General features: G+C 51.9%; 8 protein-coding genes across 8 annotated transcripts; 5 read left to right on the forward strand and 3 right to left on the reverse strand.

Moving 5' to 3' along the window:
• Nucleotides 1-244: 244 nt before the first annotated feature.
• HD553DRAFT_363255 (uncharacterized protein) lies at nucleotides 245-1,291 on the forward strand (the record flags this gene model as incomplete). The annotated part of the gene is made up of 4 exons (XM_046184025.1): nucleotides 245-492; nucleotides 563-769; nucleotides 823-1,008; nucleotides 1,075-1,291. 4 exons carry the CDS (start codon nucleotides 245-247, stop codon nucleotides 1,289-1,291), a joined length of 858 nt encoding a protein of 285 aa, XP_046033368.1.
• A 307-nt stretch (nucleotides 1,292-1,598) lies between these two features.
• On the forward strand, nucleotides 1,599-2,459 carry HD553DRAFT_300793 (AAA domain-containing protein; the record flags this gene model as incomplete). The annotated part of the gene is made up of 2 exons (XM_046178643.1): nucleotides 1,599-1,908; nucleotides 2,046-2,459. The coding sequence occupies exons 1-2, from the start codon at nucleotides 1,696-1,698 to the stop codon at nucleotides 2,457-2,459; spliced, it is 627 nt and encodes a 208-aa protein (XP_046033369.1). The 5' UTR covers nucleotides 1,599-1,695.
• A 465-nt stretch (nucleotides 2,460-2,924) lies between these two features.
• Nucleotides 2,925-4,262, reverse strand: HD553DRAFT_318744 (uncharacterized protein). Its single transcript, XM_046180928.1, has 5 exons — nucleotides 3,847-4,262; nucleotides 3,581-3,749; nucleotides 3,437-3,497; nucleotides 3,356-3,369; nucleotides 2,925-3,260 (listed from the first exon to the last, which is right to left on the reverse strand). Exons 1-5 carry the CDS (start codon nucleotides 3,955-3,957, stop codon nucleotides 3,112-3,114), a joined length of 504 nt encoding a protein of 167 aa, XP_046033370.1. The 5' UTR covers nucleotides 3,958-4,262; the 3' UTR covers nucleotides 2,925-3,111.
• Nucleotides 4,263-7,929: 3,667 nt separating this feature from the next.
• Nucleotides 7,930-10,241, reverse strand: HD553DRAFT_345676 (putative tetrahydrofolylpolyglutamate synthase; the record flags this gene model as incomplete). The annotated part of the gene is made up of 8 exons (XM_046183111.1): nucleotides 7,930-8,198; nucleotides 8,267-8,797; nucleotides 8,859-8,913; nucleotides 8,987-9,507; nucleotides 9,602-9,803; nucleotides 9,937-10,024; nucleotides 10,097-10,140; nucleotides 10,209-10,241. The coding sequence occupies 8 exons, from the start codon at nucleotides 10,239-10,241 to the stop codon at nucleotides 7,930-7,932; spliced, it is 1,743 nt and encodes a 580-aa protein (XP_046033371.1).
• Nucleotides 10,242-10,644: 403 nt separating this feature from the next.
• Nucleotides 10,645-15,165, forward strand: HD553DRAFT_318746 (uncharacterized protein). Its single transcript, XM_046180929.1, has 9 exons — nucleotides 10,645-10,801; nucleotides 10,885-13,050; nucleotides 13,119-13,427; nucleotides 13,488-13,569; nucleotides 13,631-13,760; nucleotides 13,825-14,190; nucleotides 14,277-14,355; nucleotides 14,442-14,596; nucleotides 14,684-15,165. The coding sequence occupies exons 1-9, from the start codon at nucleotides 10,742-10,744 to the stop codon at nucleotides 14,937-14,939; spliced, it is 3,603 nt and encodes a 1,200-aa protein (XP_046033372.1). The 5' UTR covers nucleotides 10,645-10,741; the 3' UTR covers nucleotides 14,940-15,165.
• On the reverse strand, nucleotides 15,166-15,490 carry HD553DRAFT_318747 (uncharacterized protein). The gene has a single exon (XM_046180930.1). It carries the CDS (start codon nucleotides 15,483-15,485, stop codon nucleotides 15,249-15,251), a length of 237 nt encoding a protein of 78 aa, XP_046033373.1. The 5' UTR covers nucleotides 15,486-15,490; the 3' UTR covers nucleotides 15,166-15,248.
• Nucleotides 15,491-16,335: 845 nt separating this feature from the next.
• On the forward strand, nucleotides 16,336-18,737 carry HD553DRAFT_326571 (uncharacterized protein; the record flags this gene model as incomplete). The annotated part of the gene is made up of 12 exons (XM_046181716.1): nucleotides 16,336-16,413; nucleotides 16,636-16,742; nucleotides 16,939-16,940; nucleotides 17,035-17,141; nucleotides 17,274-17,355; nucleotides 17,480-17,534; nucleotides 17,625-17,642; nucleotides 17,711-17,734; nucleotides 17,885-17,915; nucleotides 17,996-18,101; nucleotides 18,200-18,268; nucleotides 18,565-18,737. The coding sequence occupies 12 exons, from the start codon at nucleotides 16,336-16,338 to the stop codon at nucleotides 18,735-18,737; spliced, it is 852 nt and encodes a 283-aa protein (XP_046033374.1).
• A 398-nt stretch (nucleotides 18,738-19,135) lies between these two features.
• HD553DRAFT_345679 (uncharacterized protein) lies at nucleotides 19,136-19,636 on the forward strand (the record flags this gene model as incomplete). Its single annotated transcript, XM_046183112.1, has 3 exons — nucleotides 19,136-19,237; nucleotides 19,329-19,469; nucleotides 19,619-19,636. The coding sequence occupies 3 exons, from the start codon at nucleotides 19,136-19,138 to the stop codon at nucleotides 19,634-19,636; spliced, it is 261 nt and encodes an 86-aa protein (XP_046033375.1).
• Nucleotides 19,637-19,855: the final 219 nt, after the last annotated feature.

The raw sequence follows: 19,855 nt of genomic DNA on the forward strand, positions 1-19,855 counted from the left end.
GCAAGAGCAAGGCGGAGACGTTGACACTCCTTTGAAGTCCCCTGGTCCATATCGATACTAAGGGGTAAACCCCTTGCTACATGTTTTTGTTCTATGTGTGACCAGGAGGCTATAGATAGCTGCGGATATGAACTCGAGTATGTCTGACCGGCTCATACCCCTGTGTTTGTCTTTATACTGCAAGCCAGGAGAGACCTTGACAATATATCAACTTCATTATCATATTGCGCAAGACTGAAACAACATGGTCTCCTTTACTTTGTTGTCAGCCATCACCGCCAGTATCCTCCCTCTAGTAGCAGCGGATGCCTCAAAGGACGGCTCAGAGTGGAGATTCCTGATGCAATTCTTGGACTCCGCCAAAAGCAGTGATGACGCAGCTAGTCTGCGATCCAGTACCTACTGGAACCCGGCCAAAGCTAGGAATTTTCCTGGAGGCATTTTGAAAGAGTTGTCCGAGTCAGAACGGTGTGATGTGGTGATGTACTACCCGTGAGTTTCATCCTCGACCATGAATACAGTTCTATTTCAAGTGGGGACTAATGCAGCTCGGAGCATACAGCAATATGAAGCAGAGAGGCAAAGACAAACTCGATGGGAAAGACATGGCGGATACCTATGGGGTACCTTTTGCGATAGCGCCCCTGTGTGGTGGAAAGGCTTCACCAACCGAAAATGACCAGGATTATCCCATCTCCGAATCAACGGTTGTGTTCCATCAATTATATCCCAATCCTGGATTTGAAGACGATGTTTACGTGCGGTTCCAGTGAGTGACTGTGCTGGATTTGTCTTGGACTTGGCCTGATTCTTTTGTCTTAGGATCACGCCTACCGTTGGTGAAAATGGGAAACCGCTAAAAAATGCAGAACCACGCAAGCCTGCTGAAGAAATGATTTCAACCCGCGAATTTTACCCGCTCGTGTTTGACGATGGATTTTTTGACAAACTCTCAAGAATTGTTGCGGCTGGAGGAGAGAAAGCTCAGAAAGCGTTCAATCTAGCCTTGTAAGTCGAGAATCGGAATGCACATTACTTGGAATTTTTCAGTACTCACTGACGGTCTTTCTCCAGTAATGACACCTCCAGCAATGATGAACACGATAACGGTCTTCCTCCAATTCCTCAGATGGTGCAAGCATACATTAACAAGCATCACAATGGTACTTTACCGAACCCTTACCTGCATGGGAAGGGTAGCAAGATCTGGGCAGAGTACACTGGTCTGAACACATTCTGGGGGTACAACGAGGACGGGACTTGGAATACCACCCCTCCTAAGAAACCGTAGTCCATCTAAAGTCGGAGCCATATGCATCGACTTCAGACACGGTTTTCCGCTTTGCCAATTGTCCCTGTACTTACTGCCGTATTTCTTGAGGTTCTGTACTACACTGTCACAATCTCATATACATGTAAATGAACATATTGCAACTCAGACACTTTGGTCGTCCCGTCTGAAACATAACGCCACCGCGCAAAATATGGTAATGTCCGTGAAAAGGGGAGCCCCGGGTCACGCCGAAGCTACCTCTCTTGCAACTTTCGAGTAAAGTTAGATCAAGGGTTCATAAATTCGATTCATCGTGATCCTCGACAACGATTCAACCCGCTCACATCATTCTCAATCGCCATCAGCTGACACAGCATATTTCATACCTACCACTTCCGTACGCACACGACGACACCCTCACGATGACCACTCACCACCCCAGAGAATTCCCGATCATCCTCATGACCGGTACCCCCGGGACAGGCAAATCCACCCACGCACAGTACCTCGCCTCGGTGACATCAACGTCCGAGTGCAAGTTCGAGCATATCAACGTCAGCGAGCTGGTCAAGGAGAAAGGGTTCCATGAAGGGTGGGATGAGGAGTGGAAGTCGTGGGTTATGGATGAGGACAAGGTGCGTTCACAGGCTCACAGGTTGGGACGAGTGGTACGGATGGCCTGGCGTACTGACTGGAGCTTTGTCCTTTGCTACTCGGTTGAATATACTTGAACTATCGTCTCGGTGCCTTGCCCTGATCTCGACTCTCGCAGCTCCTCGACTACCTAGAAGTTCTCCTCAATCCCCCTTCAGGCCCCGCCCCAACAGGCTTCATAATCGACCACCACTCCCCCTCCCTCTTCCCCGAACGCTGGATCGACCTCGCCGTAGTCTACACCTGCCCCAACGATATACTCTACCAACGTCTCGCCGATAGGGGGTACGAGCAGAACAAGATCACGGAGAACGTCACCGCGGAGATCATGCAGACGGTGTTGGAGGAGACTAGGGAGAGTTATGCGGAAGAGATCGTGGTGGTGCTCGAGAGCAGTGGGGTGGTAGAGGGGGAGATGGAGGGGAATGTGGAGAGGGTGCAAGGGTGGGTGGAGAGGTGGATAGAGGAAGGGGCTGGGAAGGGACACGAGGGGGTGGAAGATCGGGAGGAGAGGGAAGAGAGGGAGGGGTGAGCGTTGGCGTGTATTAGGTCATACGGATGGCCGTCATCTGGCATATAGATGAGTCTTATGAATCCCCTAGTCTTGCTATTCTTCCTCGTTCTTGCTGCCCTCGACGTCGTCCTCCTCCTGTACCGCTCGGTTGACCGGTGGCTCTCCATAAGGACGTTTGGACCTCGGTCCTGATCAGCTAGATCGCTCGTCTACGGTGATGGTCGAGACACCAAAGACGATTCCATACGCATAGACGGGGTGCTTGATGGCGGTACTTCGACTTTGCTTAACGACGGCAGAGCATCGATGGGTGCTCTTTGAGCGTTTTGAGTCATAATGCTCTATCGCCATCTGCCCGGGAATATCCGAGTTAGAGTTTGGCGGTTCGAACAAGATGAAGTTAACACCTGAAGCGAGACACTTGGAAGCCACCGGGGATAAAGGCGGTCGGTAAGATCGAGATGAGTCGTAAATTGAAAATTCTGCATTGTTTATCCTACTGGTGACTTGTTTCGGCTGATTTACATTGTACATCACGATTCAAAGGCTCCATTCGTTTGCGCTTAGTTCCGCTTCCAACTGATAACGCTCTAATTTCCGCCTGTACCATCCTGACCCTGGTCACTACTATCAACACCATCGCCGGCAACATCAGTTCTCGGTCAGAACTTCAGACGACGGTCCATTCTTGTCCTCCAGCCAGAGCGTCCGGCCCGGTTCCACAAGCCCTCCGACCTGGCGCACAGGTGAATTGGCCGCACCCGCCTGCGTTGAAGTCTAGACAGCTGTTTTGGTCTGTTAGGGCGATATGGTCGTCATCTATGCACGCGACAGAGACAACGACGTGTGTGAGATTGAGATGATGGTCAAGCACTAAACGACGTTTGGGGCGGTGGAGTTGGAAGGGGGCTTACCGGTATAGTAGAACCTGGGTTGAATTATCGGTAACCTGTCAGCTCTTGTGACTCTCGTCTAGAAGAAGGGTCGGGACTCACGTTTGCTGAGCGGTCCCAGGTAGACAAGTCCACAGCGTGATATCCCCCGTATCGGTCAAAGCTACCCCGGCCCGCAGTCTATCAGCCCTCTTCACTCGACGGAGACGATCCTTGAATCGTCAAACATGAAAAAGTTCGACCCACGCAACGTAGCATCCAAGCAATAATCCGTCCCAGAGAGCCTGATCCCGTTCTCGTTGTTCCCGCGGACGATCTCCCACTTGCCTTTGAATCGCGGGTTGGTCTCGGCCTCGGAGCAAGGAACGTTCTGGAGGCTGATCCCGTTGTAGAGATCTCCGGTGGTTCCGAGGCACTATCATAATATGGTAGGTCGTTCAGTGTGTCAGTCAAGCTAGACTATAGTGTGATCTCGGTGCAAGGCAAAATGAACAGGGTGAAGTGTAGCTCACGTTGTCGGGACTGTTTTTCGCGTGCAACAGGTATGCGTCAGTACGTTTGACCGGAGTGGCGGTGGTCAAGCTAAGTGCCGCAATGAGGGTGAGAAGTGTAGGGCAGATCATGTTAGATGATTGAGTGGGATTAATTTGACTTTCTTTTGTCGGGAATGGGCGAGTGTTGTCTTCTTGCGTTCGTCGCTGGGATACTTATATAGTTGTTTGGGCACATGGCGCACCTGCTAGCTCACTAATCGACTGGCGCGACTGGTCCATCACCTGATCGCGATTGAACTGCGAATGTCGTCGCCCTCCTTTGACCTTGTTGTTTCACTTGAATCCACATGGATCGACCGAGACAAGGCAAGGCGCGAACGGAAATAGACGTGGAGCTGATTCGCATGGCATATGATCATATGAGATGTATGGGGGATCTCGGAACCGTGAAGAAGCATCAGCTACCTGAACCTGCCTCTCGCTAGTGCCCCGGTAAATCCGGTCGACGTCATCATCGTCATTGTGCACCATGTCCTTCTTGATCAACACCATGCGCTGCGCCCATGCGATCATGCGTCGTCCTCGGCTAAACCTTGGCGACCCGCGGGCATCGATCACGGGGTTCGCCGGCGTTTCAGCCAAGAGCCGTCGGCTCGGCTTTGACTTAGCGCCGTCCTGTCAGATATGATTTTTGCATCAGCGATCCCTCGGAACACAAGCGAGACTAAGCCTGCTTATGTTACCCTGAGAGAGAACATGACTTCAAAATGCTTCAATCGTATGAACGCCCTCGACCTATCGAAATCGACGTAAAAGTTGCATGCTTGTGTGAGGTCGTGAGAGGATAGCTGTCGCGCAGGGTTCTTGCGATCCGTCAAAAACAGACGAAATGACTTGAGATAATGATATAAGCACACGTTGTAACTACAAACGAATTCTCGTTCGATGTAACGTACAAACTTTGGGCTGGATGTTATCAATGATCAAGTGGTGAGAAGCTAGACATGATTCGATGCCTGATGCCAGGTTCTATTCCCTGCTCCGGAAGCGCCCGAGCCAGAGGTGGCCGTGGGTCCTGAGGCGCTCGTGAACGATGTCAAATAGGGGACTGTCTCCTGGAACACGTCCCAGAGGCTATTTCCAGGCGATTCAGGATATTCACTTGTAGAGGCGGTAAATGATCCATGCATGACGAAATCCTGCCTTCCCGGACTGGTGTCAAGGTTACTGAACCGCAGGTAGAACTCCCTGAAGTGGTCATGAACTTCGTCCCGCTCCCCTGTTTTCGCAGCTTGCAGTAAGTCTGCAAACTCTTGCCTCTTCTCGTAGAATCCCGTAGGTCCCCCGTCCCAGCCTTTCAATGCAAACTTCCCCTCGAAACTTGCCAGATCCAAGATCTCGGTAAAGACTGAAAGGGTTTCCTCATATTTCGTGTAGGGCCTCGCCTCGACGGCCTCCATAACCATCTGACGGACCATCAGCATCTCGTAACATCTGACCGCGTACATCCATAGATCCATTTTTTCCTCTTCGGTCGCTGCCAGTTGATCCAATCTCCTCCGCAACATCACCATCATTTCCTTGAATACCGGACACCACGGTCGCTCATGAAGTTGCTGGATCGACGCGAGCGCCAAGTGCTTGAATTGAGCAGAAATGAGAGTCCATACCTCGAGTGTGAACGACTTTTTATCCGAGGCTCTGGCACTTAGGCTACGCCAACTGTAGATAGACTCTAACTCATCTCGTAGCTTTTCGTCCACGTCGGAATAAATATCTTTAAGTACTTTGTATCTCGCTTCGTTTGTCAACATTGCGATTCGGAGAGTTGGTGTAAAGAATGGACGAGATGTCCAGTACAATCCACGAGGGGTACAATCCCTTTGCTAGATCGAATCTTTGCCTCCAGCTTTATAGTCAGTTGTTTGGCATGCTTCTCTGTTTTTGAGAACCAAGGCCTTCCTTTCTTCCCTGGTCGCGTCACTAGATGCCCGATGGCAGCTCATGACGATACTTGGATACTGTAAGCAGTCATCTGGCACGTTCTTCCAGCTTTGAGAATCGCCCACACCTGGACCTACGATAATAATGATGATGACATAAGTCTGACGTGAGCAGATGATTGACAGTAGAACAATGAGGTGACTACGATGAGATACAGTAACTTCGCATGTCTACAGATCGTGTCGTCTCGATGGTATGACTATGCACGGCATCTTATGATCATCTGTAGCGTACAGCAAATGCTTGTTACGAAGACTAATAGCAGACAAGTATGACTCCTGGGCGAATTTTATACAACATGACATGACATAACGGTACATTAAGAGCGATTTAAATACATACATGTGTCATCTTCTCTTGCTATAGAATCAGTCTGCGTGAATCGCTCGTGTCTGTATCCCTTGGCTGAACCTGGACGTTGGGAGAGCTTAAGAAGCGGTGTTCGTCGATCCTGGCTCGATGGTGTTCTTGGATGCTCCTGAGGCGGAGTTGCTGCCAATGCTCATCTCTTTTATGCTAGACCACATGTTGAGAGCGGAAGATCTTGCTCTAGAGGTTAGGGATGGTGCAGTGAACCTAGAGCTACTCGCCGTGTCATCGTATAGCAAGTCGTTGTTAGGGAGAAAGTCGGCTTTGTGGGTTTCTTTCATCCCTTGACAAGCTTCCCGCACACCAAACCACTGCGCAATCTTCGAATTGTGATCTTGTGAAAGGTAGTAAAAGCGGTAGCAGTCCAACAGTAGGTCGCGGAATTTCTTTCTCATCTCGCAGTAACTTGCGTCCTCCTTTGTGCAAGCGCGCAAAGACATCCTTTGAGTCACGCTGTCATCCAGGAATCTGGCCATAGAGATCACCCTCTCCAACTCAAACTCGGTCATGTCAGCAACCTCGGCGAGCATGCGACGAGTGAGGGAGATTTCGTAAGCCCTGACAAAGAAGTCGAGTAGATACCTCTTGTCGTTCTCTGACGCCCCCTCTTTGACCCAATTCTGCTCCATTTCGGCATGCAGGGCGTATACACTCCTGAAACCGGCACAAATCTGAGGGAACTTTCTGTTTGCCGGTATCGGCAGCTCTGCAATTTGTTGACATGCAGCTCTCCAGAACTCACATGGGTCGTGTCCTTCGTCTTGGTTGCAAGTTTCCAAGGTTCGGACCATGATATCCTCAATGCGTATCATGGCTAATCTCAGATTTTTCATTTCGAACGGCATTTTGGGCAAGAGAGAGAGAGAGAGAGAGAGAGAGAGAGAGAGTTGAGTGATATGCAGCGAGTGAGGAGAGTGTGCACCAGGACTATTTTACTGAACGAATTTCCCTCTTCCACCTGGAATCCTTATATGCATACTACCGAATACTGACTTGCTTCTCAGGCGCTGGAAACTAAGCATTCCTTTGATCAACCTTGCTTGGTCAGGTGATGTCTTGGTCATAGTCAGCGTCAGGCGACCGGCACGCTACCGTTTAGTATCAGCTGACAGTCCATATGGCCAGGTGATGAAAACACTGCTATCGGAGTGGTAGTATGACCTACTGATCTGCCTGCATCGCACCTCGACCATGCGTCTGGGAAACTCGACGCGCTTGCCATGACGAGAAGGCTTGATGGCGTTCTCTCTGAATTCTGACACGGCAAATGTCGACGTTCAAGTACCAACATGCGTTGACTATCAATCATGCTTTGATGACAAGAGGGCGTTCCCTCCGCGATTCATAGTATCGGTCAGTTGTTCCTCCGCAGGTGAATACGCATAATGTCACTCCCTCTCCTTCTTTTCAGTCTACATGGCCGCGTGACCTGATCAGCGACCACCTGGACTGGTCATCGATGTGGCGAGCGAACGCCTCCTTTGTCGGGACACTCCCTGCCGTTTCGCTAGGCAGTGTAGTAGCGGGCACATAACGATTGCAATAGTACATTCTCAGAAGCTCGCCTGCGATGTCAGGCATCCCACACGCGATCGTAGCAGCAGATCAATTTCCCGGGCGAATGACAACCGGGCCCTAGAGCCCAGTACCGCTGTTTGTGCTATTCGTGTCTGCATTGATCAGTTCTGGTATACAACAATATGTTCCATCAATATACAACCGCAGCGCTCAAGCTACGCTCAAAGCCCTTTCCGCCAACCCCGCCACTTCCATCGTCCCCCCAACGAGATGCAGGCTTCCAGCGACTAACACCTGTACGTCCTCCTTCTTGGCCTTGCCCGTCTCCCGTACGATGTTGACGGCGTGCTGAATGCTGGGGACAACATGTACCCGTTCTCGTGAGAAGGTCGGAACGAGCTCGGACCATGCTGCCGAGAGTGCATGTTGCGTGGCTAAGGCTGACAGGTCGTTAGGGTCGATGGCCTTCGAGGTTAGGTCTGAAAGAGGGAGCCCGGTGCAGATTAGTCTTCATCACGCGAGAAAGCTATCACCGACTATCACTCACCGCCCTTGAAATGCCCATCCACGTAGGTAACGTTGGTGCAAAAGATGACCCGATCGAACCAGCTGCCTACATCCGCTGACGATTTCCCAGTAGCCTTCTTCCCCGCATCCAATAACGCTCCGAGCAACGCATATGCGGATCGTCCGGACGTGCAGTTGAAGATCAACACTCTGCGTTTACGTCGACTCGGTATTCCTTCCGTTGATGAGGGAGTTGCAGTGGAATCCATCCCGTCCGGCCCATACACCCATTCTCCACACGATGTGAGGGACTCGACCGTATGTGCCCCGTCCAAGAACCAAGTCGTCGTCACATTCCCCTCTGCATCCGAAAGCGGGTCGATCACGGTCTGACACCTTCCAGGCCAACGCGTCTTTTCAATGTAAGGGATGTATGAAGGAGGGACGTCCGAGGTGGATGCGGGTTCGTGATACGGTGCGAGCGAAGGTGGGAGGTCGGGTGATGACAAGAGGGTTTTACACATCGCGACGGCGAGCGAAGCGTTGACTACTTGGTGCGAGCCGGGCAGACCTGTTGAATCAGGTGGTTAGCGGTTTGGCCAGATGTATTTATTCGTCTCAACATTTCTTACCTAATTTGATAGGCTTGAGTTCCGGGTAGACCGGCACAAGGTCGAAAGACGATGCCTTTTCAGCAAGAAATGATACGTAGGTCCATCAGCTCCTCCCCAATCGAAACAGTCGCCCTTGATCAACTCACCTCCAACTCCTCCGCCCGGTCCCTCAAGACCCCCTCCCCACGCTTGGCGCTCTTCTCCTGTACGACCGCCAAGGCCGGTACCCCCTCTTTAAAGATCCCTCCTTTATTCCTAGCGATCTCTTCGACCGTATCCCCCAGCATGAACGTATGGTCCAACCCTAATGCCGTCACCCCGGTGACGAGAGGCCGGGGGACGACGTTGGTGGAATCGTAAGTCCCGCCCATACCGACTTCGAGGACGGTGAGCTTGATCTTGAGGGAGAGGAAGACGTGGAATGAGAGCAAGGTGAGGAAGCGGAAGTAGACAGGTTTTTCAGGGATGGAGGTGTAGTGGTCTTGCGGGACGTGAGGGTCCGGGATAGGCTCCAAAGCGTGGGATTGTGAGTTTGGAGAGGAGTTGTGGGAAGAGAGACGGTCCCAGACTTGGAAGAAGTATTTGGCAAAGATCTTTTCTGGGAGCGGGTGGCCGTTGATTCGGATCCGTTCTCGAACCGCACACAAGTGAGGCGAGGTATATAGACCTGCAACGTACACGAGAGTACATGTCAGTCAGCTTTCTAGTTACGATATTCTTCCTACTTCAGGCTCATAGCCGCATGCAACATCAAGACTTACCGATTCCTCCAACCCACTCCTTCTCGTCCTCCTCAAACCCTTCCAAATCCAACCCGTTCTCCTCCTCACCAACCAACTTTCCTGAACCGGCCTGTTCTTCCTGGATCTTGCCCCGACAGATTCGCTCGACGAACGCGCTGGTAGAACCTTTTCCTTTCGTCCCTGTTATGTGGATTACGTTGAGGGCGTTCAGGTCTTCGGGCTGGTATAACAGAAGAAGAGGAGATTTTGCATAGTCCAGTCAGAGGTTTGAGCTTATATGAGGTCCGGAAGAGGAGGCGGTTGTAATGGAATAGGAATTTGAGGATGATAGGGGGGTAGATGGGAAGACTCACGCGATAACCGATCCGACGCAGGTATTCGATCATCTCCGGGATGGCATATTGGTTCAGCTTCCCACCGGACTTGCGGATAGCTTCAATACTACCAAGAATTGAGCTTATGAGAATCGCCCGGAGATGCAGCATCAAGGAGGAACAGCTTATGGAGACTCACGTAGCAGCGTTGGATTGACAAGAATTGAGCAGCTCGATCGCGTCCTGACGTTTCAAAGACGACTTATCAGCTCGGCAACCTAGCACAAGGGCTGAGGAAGCATCCGACTCACGCTATATGACCTGTTCCCAGCTTGACTCGACATGCTGACGCTGAAACTTCTGTATTGGTGGACGAAGGCTAGGACGATTGATTTGCGGTGAGGTAGATTTCGGATGTGGATGGACCTTGCGATTGAGATGCCGCGGATCGGGGTGCAGAGCATGCTCAGTCTCGGCTGCAGGAGGAGTCTCGAGGCAGTACTCCTGGATCCTGCCAAAGTATTCGTCTGGAGCGGCTTTGAGTTCTCGAGGTGATATACAAACAATCGCTATAAGGAACAGCTGAGCATGTTATAGTGATATGGTCACCCGATCGACCACCTGCTCCGAAGTTGTGCGGAAGCAAATCTGAACTTCGGACTGACCCGTCGATGCGTCATGTCATCTTTGGGACATGTGAAGTATGTGCCGTTCGTCGAGATACAGGTCACGAACGAGAATAGCCATCGGCGACAGATCCCGGCGAGGATGAGATAGAGCTCTCGAGACTGTACAAGGAAAAAGCGGGTCGAACAAGGCCTGACTATATGGGCAGGAGCGAGCCATGTCGGCGTCCACTGCAGGTCCCGGAGATGATGGAACAGCTATGGACCTGCTCAGTCGAGTGAGTCTATGATCTATAGCTATAACATGACTTAACCATCTTATAATTTCGTATCACTGATGATCGGGATGAAATACTATCAGCCTCGGATACGTCATATCACCGAGATCCGGATCCATAACCTCGACATTCACGCTCATCTAGCTGAACGGCAAGAGCAAGATGGGGAGCACAAGCTCGGACCTTCCTCCCCTCAACCGGAAGGCCCAGGCTCGCCAGTATCGGAGTATATACCACGGAGAAAGAGCCAAGGAAGCGCACATTCTCATTCATTGAGAGATGTACGGGAGATAGCCGAAGATCGGATCAACGGGAGTGGAGGTGGAGAGGTTGCGGTCATCGAAGAAGAACCTGACGGGGAAATCCAGAGCGGGACCTCGATACTACCAGAATTGAATCAACGACGGTCGATATCTTCTTCCTCACTCGGACGGATAACCCGATCTCCAAGGTTGATACCAAGGCGGGCTTCTAGTAATGATACCATCACCGAACAACCTCAACCACCGACGCCGTCCCATCTTTCTCCGCAAGCCGGATCGAGAAGTTTCGGAGCGAGGCCCGGGTTGGTCACTCATGGACATGGGCATGGGAGGAGTCGGAGTCGGTTGATCGTTCCCAGACCAGCTGCTATACCGAATGAAGAGGCGGAAGAGCGAGGTGATACTGGGGGACAAGGGGTGGACATCCTACAATGCTCCGGGCAGGGAGAAAGTAGGGGAAAAGAAGCGAGAGCTCAATCAAAAACTCAAGCGCAACCTCACGGCCAAGCCCAGTCGAGAGCGAGGTCGGGGTCCATCTCTTCCCTACGTTCTGCACATCATCCTTATCATGGCATTCACACCCACCATTCGCACAACCAGGCATCTACGAGCTCGGGCGCTGGTACTGGTATGGGCATGGGAGGGAGGAGAGAAAGGGCATCGACGATAGTCTCCCAGTACGCGATCGACACTGCAGGGCATGTCACGTTGACGGACGAATTGGGTTATGAGAAGAAGGACATTCACGGCGCTACCGGCGGTAATAAGGCGACGAACGCGAGTGCAGATGTAGGTACCGCATCCGGATCCGAGGCTCGGGCGGGAGGAGAGAAAGGGATGGACTTCGATTTCGAGTATAACCTCGATGAAGCGGTCTTGAGGGAAGAAAAGGAGCTGGTGAGGTGTTTCGTGACGATGGTCTTGGTAGAGGATTTACGGGCGGCTCTCAAAGCCCAAGAAGAGGAAGAAGAAGAGGATGAGGAGGAGGCGAGCGGGAAAGGTTCGATTTGCACGAATGGCCAGACTGGAGGAGTGGACGGCGTGGTGGATAAGGGTGGTTTAAGCAGGAGGCTGAGTGAGACGAAGATGAGTCGGAGAGATAGCACGGGGGTGGGAAATGCGAACGGAGCTGTCAGCCGGGTTCGGGCTGGGCACTCGACGATCCCGGCTTCGTCGCCAGAACCGAGATCTCGAAGGGGGTCTCAGACGATATCCCAGTCGAAGGAATCGCCTGGTCGTTCGAATTCGACATCGACACCGCCGAGGGAGGCAAGGCCGAAGTTCCCATCAAGTTCTTCCGTTCCATCGCCGAACAAGAACAATAAGAGCTCGGTCAATCCGGGAAGCCGGATACGCCCCCCAGCCTCGAGGCAGAATACGCTCCGGGCAGGATCGGCTTCCGTCTCTTACCCTGGGAATACCTCTCCCACGAGAAGAAACTCCTCGCCTTCTGCTGCCTCGCCAAATAGACTGGCACGGTTGGCCTCTCCGCCCAATTCAAGGTTGAATTCGCCACCGACGAGTCCGAGCTTGAGACCGGGTACATTTGTGGGCGGAAAGATGGGTTCAAGACGGGCTAGTAGCGAGACGACGTTGAATGGGTACGAGGAAGAACCAGCCAACAACACCCTCAAACCCGCTACCAACGTGAAAGGTGCAGATTCGCCACAAAGGAACGATATCAAATCGAAAAAGACTCACGAACAGAAAACTCAGCCGATCTCGCCCTTCTACATCTCGCCTATACATCGAAAGTCGTTATATCCCACCTTTTCGGGGATCAGCGTGGCGAGTGACTATGCGGACTGGGTTGGGGAGTCGGCTGGGGAGGCTGCAGGACACAGGGTGCTTCTCGAGGCGTGGTACGAATCGAGGAAGGGAGTGGAGCGCAATATCACAGCGCGCGGTGAGACGGCAAATTGGCGCAAGTTGGAAGGGTTCGGTGGGGTTGTCGATTTGACGAACTTGCGGGAGGTCGCTGAGGATGTGAGTCCGGGTCACACATTCGAAAAGTAAAGGACTGAGCTAATCAACCATGCTTCGCGTCGAATCAGCGGATAGACGAACTACCGGATAACACCCTTATAGTCCGTTTCTCCCCGACACCATCCAAGGCGTTCTACCTGCCTTTTTCATCCAGCGACAAGCAGGACGGTAGGTCTAACCCTTATCCTGCGCGCCGCGACGTACAATCAATCGTCGAGCGGAGTATGCGCGAGACCAAGATGCAAAAATCGGTCGATCTCGAAGGTCTCGAGCGACTGGTGGCCGTCTCGAGGATCTTGAAGGAAGGTGAGGCCGAGGTCAAGGCGGTTGAAGAGCGGGTCAAGATGATGATGGACCAAGAGCGACGTGAAGAAATGGTTAGTCCGAGCGGGTCACGGAGCGAGTCGATCACAGCCTGATCCATTGCATATCCAAAGATCAAATTGCACGCCCAGAAGACGAACGCCAATGTAAATCTCGAGAAACGGATCTCTAGTTTGCGTCAGGCGAATGAAGACGGTTAGTTACGGTCGAGGCGTTCCTTTGGCATGTGAGCTGATATATCTGTGTTGCTTCTTAGTGAGACGAGCATGTACGGAGCGGCGAAAGAACTTGACTAGCCGCCGTGATCGTCTGCTTCAAGCTGGTGAAAAGACTGCAGATCTAGATCGCCAGACTGACGACCTAGAATATCGGGTGTCGGCCGAAATGTTGGTCTCGCTTCAGTTCGTGATGGTGACATTCCAGTCTGACCATGTCTCACGAATCTTGCAGAGAGGATCGGAAATCGCAATCCCCGGCCATCTACCGACATCGAGCTCGGCTTGTCAACACGCTCGATACCATCTTCCCCATCGTCCCTCTGGACCCCTCCACGTTGCTATACAGCATCCTTTCCGTTCCTTTACCCATCCCGACGGATCCAAAATCCCCGGCCCCACCTGCGAACATCCCTTCGAACCTTTTACCTCCTGGGATTAAGGTGGATGAGGAGACGACGGCTACGGCACTAGGCTTGGTGGCCATGTGTGTTCAGAGGCTGGGGGAGATGATAGGCGAAGATCTGCTTTACCCAGTGACTTGTCTAGGGAGCAGAAGCTTGGTCAGGGATAATATATCCGTCATCACAGGGCCTAGGAGGTGCGTCGAAACTCGACTCATCTTTGCGCAGAACGCAAGGGTGGACCCGAGCATGAGCTGATGGAATGATTGTGATTGGGCCGCAGTTTCCCGCTATACTCAAAGGGGATCGAGAAGTATCGATACGAGTACGCCATCTTCCTGCTCAACAAGGATATCGAGATGGTAAGCCCTGCCTCCCTGTCAACCCTCTGATTCCGAATTTGAGTAAAGCTGAGAACGGACGATCGAATTTGGGGGTATTACCATAGATGATGATCCAAGCGGGGATCATGATCCAAGACCCAAGGCACACTTTACCTAATCTGAAGACGTTATTGTTAACACTGGCTAGTCGGGATAGACCGCCGGTGGATGACGCTGGTGAGGCTGCATCGAGTGTTGGTACCCGGACGAGAGGGGCCGGGTGAGTACTTTGTACTTCAGGGGAGGTTGCAAAATGGTCGAGACGCAGCGGAGCTGATCGAGCGGGAATGTTTTGGGATGAGATCAGATCGAGGTCGATGACACCTTCGCCGTTCGCCTTCCCCTCGCTTCAAGCACAATCACAATCTCGACCCGGATTGACCGCGCCCGACACCCACCCAGCTCTTACTCACAAGAATCATCCAGGATCTTCCAGCCAGGCGGAACCCGGCTACAACCCTCTACTGAAGAAGGGGCAAAAACAGGGTGATACCCACGGAGGAGGAGGGTATGAGCGGAGCGCGAGTATAGCAAGCTTGACGGCTCTGACTGGGAAGACTTGATCCGATGAGACCGGCATCAGAGAGGAATAACAAACGGGAATTGGGAGGAAAGAGCAGAAAGGGGTCTAAAGGAAGGACGAACGATCTTCAGGTACCATATATACTACTAAGTGGGTATCATCGGAAGGACGGGGACTGCGGGGATCGGAAGGGCTCGCTGTGACCGGAAGCGAGGGATGATCATCGTCATGACATTGTACGGTTATACTGATACTTTTGCAATTAGCCGGTTTTGAGCCTCCGAGTTTCGATGTCCGCTGGCCACTAGATGTTCGAGCTTGTGGAGTTCCAGGTGAGAGCGCTTAGACGTCACGTGACGTCACGAGGCCCGATCCCGGCACGAACAAAGGCGGATGCGGATTTTGGTTCGCGTTTCAGGTGATCGGTCCCCGCGCGCTGTGCATCAAAAAGGGAGGTACGGGTGGGTGAGGAGCAGCGAGGGGGTCCTTTGATCTGATTGATTGGACGAAAACGGCAATTCGGGCAGAAGCCAAGAGCTGACGCCGAGAACAAGGACCATGAAATTGGGATTTGGGTGTTGAGCATCGAGCAGATATACGCAGATAGCATATAGCATATAGCATATCAATATATCAAGTCATGCAAGGCATGTCACGTTGACTAGTCCCAGAACCAGAACCTCGCGAGCGCAGCATCAACCCTGAGCTCGATACCATTCCGACTGAGCGACTGTTTCGGCTCGTGATCATCAATTTCATCAAAAGGGAGGGAAATCCTGTCGAACCTTCCTTTTCCCCAATCACTCTCTCATCAAATGTAAACAAGACGACAAGAGCACACAGACCTTGGGATTTTAACAGGAACCGACTCGAATGTTGGAGTGGGATCGACCGTTTCGACATTCATACCTCTTTCAAAGGCACTTTGGCCGGATCTACTCTCAACTGCCGCATCTTCGGTTCGGGTTCAGTCAGCAAATAACAACGGGATATATAAGAGGACGGTCGGACGACCGTCACTTGGGGGTCAACGGGGTCTCCAACTTCGCTCGTCTTTTCTCTGGGGAAACCGTCGAACGGGACGAGGATAACAACAACGTAACAACACTCATTTAGAACTTTCACACCTACAGTCAAGGACAATTACTGGTAGATACAGAAACGAGGTATCTGGATCCTGGATATTTCGTCATCGTGGACCTTCCTTTGATCCCATCCGACCTCTTCTCCACCACATCGACAATAATACCGATCCGATTCCGACCTCGATCTCCATCTCATCACCGTCAAGCCACACATATCGGCCTATACAATCAAGAAAACGACCAACCCATCCCCTTATCCCCCAGTTCATTCGTTGCGACCTGACTCAAGCCGAAAACCAGGCCAGAACGAAACACAAGCATAACAGGACGAATCGCTAGCATCTAGTCGAGATGTCGGCCGCACCACCTACTTTGCCCACGGCGGGTCCTCCACCAACACGGAAGAAGGGTATTGCTTTGCATCCATGGGTATGTCTTTCCCGTTCCTTGACCATCCGCGATCAAGAGAGAACATTCAGACAGACAGACTGGCGGCATAGGGCTTTCGACGTGCTGACCGTAGTCCTCGTTCTTTTTCACTCGTCTGCGTCTCCATCCCTGACATACGACACGACACGATACAACGCCAATCAATGCTACAACATACCTTCTTCCTTGGCATTCCGTCTGGTTCGCTTCCGGCCATCGTAGCAACCCGGTCCAGGGCACTCCCAGATCCTGACTTACCTCCAGGCGGGGATGCATTCGAGGGCGTTGAAGTTGCACCCTCTTTTGGATCTGACGATGTGGGATCCCAAGTGAGTCATCTTTGCTTCCTTATTGCGGGGTGAATGTTAAGTAAGATGCGAGTTGAGGGAGGGAGGAGCTTGATGAGCTGGCCGGTGGAGGATGGCCATGGTCGAGGTTGATGTTCGCGACGACGGGAAGAAGGGAGCTGACGTACTCATCTTGTATGGCTCGTGGTGAAATGAAGACCTTGGCCGAAATACTTAGCGGTGAGTCCTCTTGACTCCCTTGTGCATACGATTACTAGCTCATATCACTCACATGTCAACCCGTTTCTTCGGTATCCTATTTTATGACTTGTAGTGGAACGCAATCGAACATCCTGTAAGCCAACCTTCCTCACCTCCCCTGGACCACTACCACCGGCCGACCGGTCAGGCGGAAGCGAACAAGTTGACCCAGATCTCCCAGTCCGCGGAAACATGGGAATTTTAGATCAATTTCGCTTTCGTCCTGAACGCCGACGTTACGTTTCTCGAGCTTCACACAGTGCGGGGGCTAATAAGAACCTTTCTTGGGCCGGTGTGATATGTGGATGATAGGCATACGCAGTCATCTGGATCGACGAAGAAGCACAAGAGACGGAATTGGTCGGAGAGCGGGATCACGCGGCGACTCAGCCTCGTAAGTCTTGTCTCGCCCCTCCTGCCGTCCTATCTGTCATCGTCTCTTTTCTGCTCGAGACAAGGGTAGCCAGGCTGATGAAAACATGTTTGGGTTCGTGGGCTGGTCGTGTTGTTCTGCACAGGTGTGGAAGAGCTGTATTGCTGTCACGCAGAGACGGGTTGGGTAGTAAGAGTACGGTAAGTTAATCTTCCTCAGGTCGAGCGGGGATGACAGGCCGGCTGAATTCTGTTCTTGGGGTCGGGGGTTTGTGTGCTGGCGGTTGTTAGGAATCGAGGGGGTGTGACGTGAGCCCATCCTAATTTCTGGCACAGAGGTCGCACCGTACTGACTAATCATTTCGGGCGGTGATCAGAGTAAATGACGTTCTACATGCGATGTGAGCGCCGCGCCTGGTACGCTCTTCACCCAAATACAGAAAAAAAGCTGATACTCGCTCATATATTAACAGCTTCGAATTCTTTGCGCAAGTTATCTCCGATCTCGCTTTCCCATCAGCCAGCTGATAGAGATCTCCTGCTATATACAGATCACCGTTATACGTCGACGAGATGATGGAGGTCAGCTATCAATCGGCTCGCGCGCCAACCCGAACAAGATCCCGGACTTATTGAACTGACTTTTCGGACCCTGCTTACAGATGCATCCGCGGGGAGTCCGAATCATGGAACAACGATACTTTGAAGCTCGGGCCATGTTCGGGGGGATGGCGCCGGGAATGGGCATGTTCGACGGGTACAGAAAAGGTGAGTTATCGCTCCGCGGGCAAGGAAGCCGATCTCGATTTCGACGCGCGATTGGCTGATGATTCCACCTTGACACGACCTGGTTTTGGGGGGAATAGCGGACGCACTGCTCGGACGGACGTTTTTTAATGGGATCAAGTGGGATCCTCAGGTACTCGCAGATCGATGTAAGCACATTGCTCATGTATCCCGCCGAATAAGGATGTCGCAGCGCCCGCTCACACGTCGTTTGGGATACATGTTTCATCTTACGCGGGGTAGTCAATATGACCTCGACAAACGCGTTTATCCTCGATTTCGGGGTGTGTTGATCGACATAATCATGTCACGATCGGGCCGGAAGGGATCGATTTCGGGTGGGGTGAAGGGGTGATGCTGTGCGACAAGCGACAAGATATATAAAGTTTTCGTGTCTTTGCTTTTTTTTTTTTTTTGTTCTGTAGAAGAATCGATCAATCGCCAGACTTCGTCGTTGTCGCCGTCCTCGGGACGTTTCATTGTAAAAATCAGCAACAGCGCAACAGCGTCATCGTTACCTCGGCCTCGGCTATGTCCTCTACCCCGAAACAAAAATGGGGTACTCGAGATCTGAGACCGGACAGAACCGCATCGGTCTATCGCCGTGTTGTCACGTAGCAGGCGCGGGACGAGAGGAAATATGACAGACGGCGTTATTGAAGGGTTTCAAAGGATCAAAAGGGATCGTCGGAGGATCGTCGTACCTCGGCTAGAAATACACTAGAGGGTTCGAGGGGAGAGCGATTTGAAATCGTCTGACGACTTTTGAGCCATTGAAGTGGATCGGGAACGCGTGAGACGATGTTTGAACCGTTTGAGAAGCTTGAGAAGCTGAGAAGGTTGATGGGGAATCGTATATAGTCTGACAGGGTGTTTGGGACGACTTCCGTTTCGTCACTGATAACTTGCTCTTACTACCTTGCTACTTTAAGATCTTACTCAATCTTATTCGATACATATTCGATCTCGATACTCAACCCCAACTCGAACTACCAAATCTGATACTATACTCAACGATGGACGTCAAAAAGGAACCCGTACCTCCCAAGAAGAACGCCGCGAAGAAACGCAAGGCCGACGACGATCTCGAAAAGGACAACACCAAGTATCAGAAACGAGTAAGTCTTCTCGACTCCGCTTCTTCTTGTATCTTCTTCTACTTTCATACCGAGTTCCCGACCCTGACCTTGCCCGATGGTACGATACCAGGCTTGGACCAACGAAGAGGAAGCGATCTTCCTCGAACTCGTCAAGAAGGCCGTGACTGACAACATGTGGGCGTTGGCGAAAGCGGATGGGAGGTTGGTTCATCGGGGAAGCGATGGGATCAAGGCGCACGTCAAGGCTCTGGTAAGGCGTCTGCTTCTCAATTCCTCTACTTCTTCATCGATACTAATACGAACTTGACTTTGCTTCTTCAACTTCGACTTCGACCCCGACTCCAACTTACACTTCTACTTCAACTTAACTTCGACTTCAACTTCAACTTGTACCCTTAGATCCGCAAGATGTCTTGAAGGTCATGTATCGACGTCCAGGCCGCGCGAGTGTGTCAGACACGATTGCTTGGGGCTTTCGAGGTGAGTCTCGGATCCGAATAGTTGCGCTTAAGGGTCTCGATCTCGGGCTTGGCTGCCCGCGAATGCCGTCAGTTTGATTGATTGACTGACGCCACAACTCGGTTCGGTTGATCGTTGTTCTAGCTCGGTTCCCATTCCCCCTCCTCCTTCTGCCTT

Source organism: Filobasidium floriforme (genome assembly GCF_021052385.1).
Source record: "Filobasidium floriforme strain CBS 6241 chromosome Unknown HD553scaffold_25, whole genome shotgun sequence".
NCBI classification, from domain to species: Eukaryota; Fungi; Basidiomycota; class Tremellomycetes; order Filobasidiales; family Filobasidiaceae; genus Filobasidium; species Filobasidium floriforme.

What these genes read in the sequence shown, in the direction of transcription:
- HD553DRAFT_318746 (XM_046180929.1), top strand. Translation starts at nt 10,742, where the DNA reads ATGTCGGCGTCCACTGCAGGTCCCGGAGATGATGGAACAGCTATGGAC. An exon ending in AAGAGCGACGTGAAGAAATG is followed by an intron (nt 13,428 to 13,487) that starts GTTAGTCCGAGC and finishes GCATATCCAAAG; the next exon opens with ATCAAATTGCACGCCCAGAA. An exon ending in TATCGGGTGTCGGCCGAAAT is followed by an intron (nt 13,761 to 13,824) that starts GTTGGTCTCGCT and finishes CGAATCTTGCAG; the next exon opens with AGAGGATCGGAAATCGCAAT.
- HD553DRAFT_318744 (XM_046180928.1), bottom strand. Translation starts at nt 3,957, where the DNA reads ATGATCTGCCCTACACTTCTCACCCTCATTGCGGCACTTAGCTTGACC. An exon ending in CGAAAAACAGTCCCGACAAC is followed by an intron (nt 3,750 to 3,846) that starts GTGAGCTACACT and finishes ATATTATGATAG; the next exon opens with TGCCTCGGAACCACCGGAGA. An exon ending in TTGCTTGGATGCTACGTTGC is followed by an intron (nt 3,498 to 3,580) that starts GTGGGTCGAACT and finishes GGGCCGGGGTAG; the next exon opens with CTTTGACCGATACGGGGGAT.
- HD553DRAFT_318747 (XM_046180930.1), bottom strand. Translation starts at nt 15,485, where the DNA reads ATGCTCAACACCCAAATCCCAATTTCATGGTCCTTGTTCTCGGCGTCA.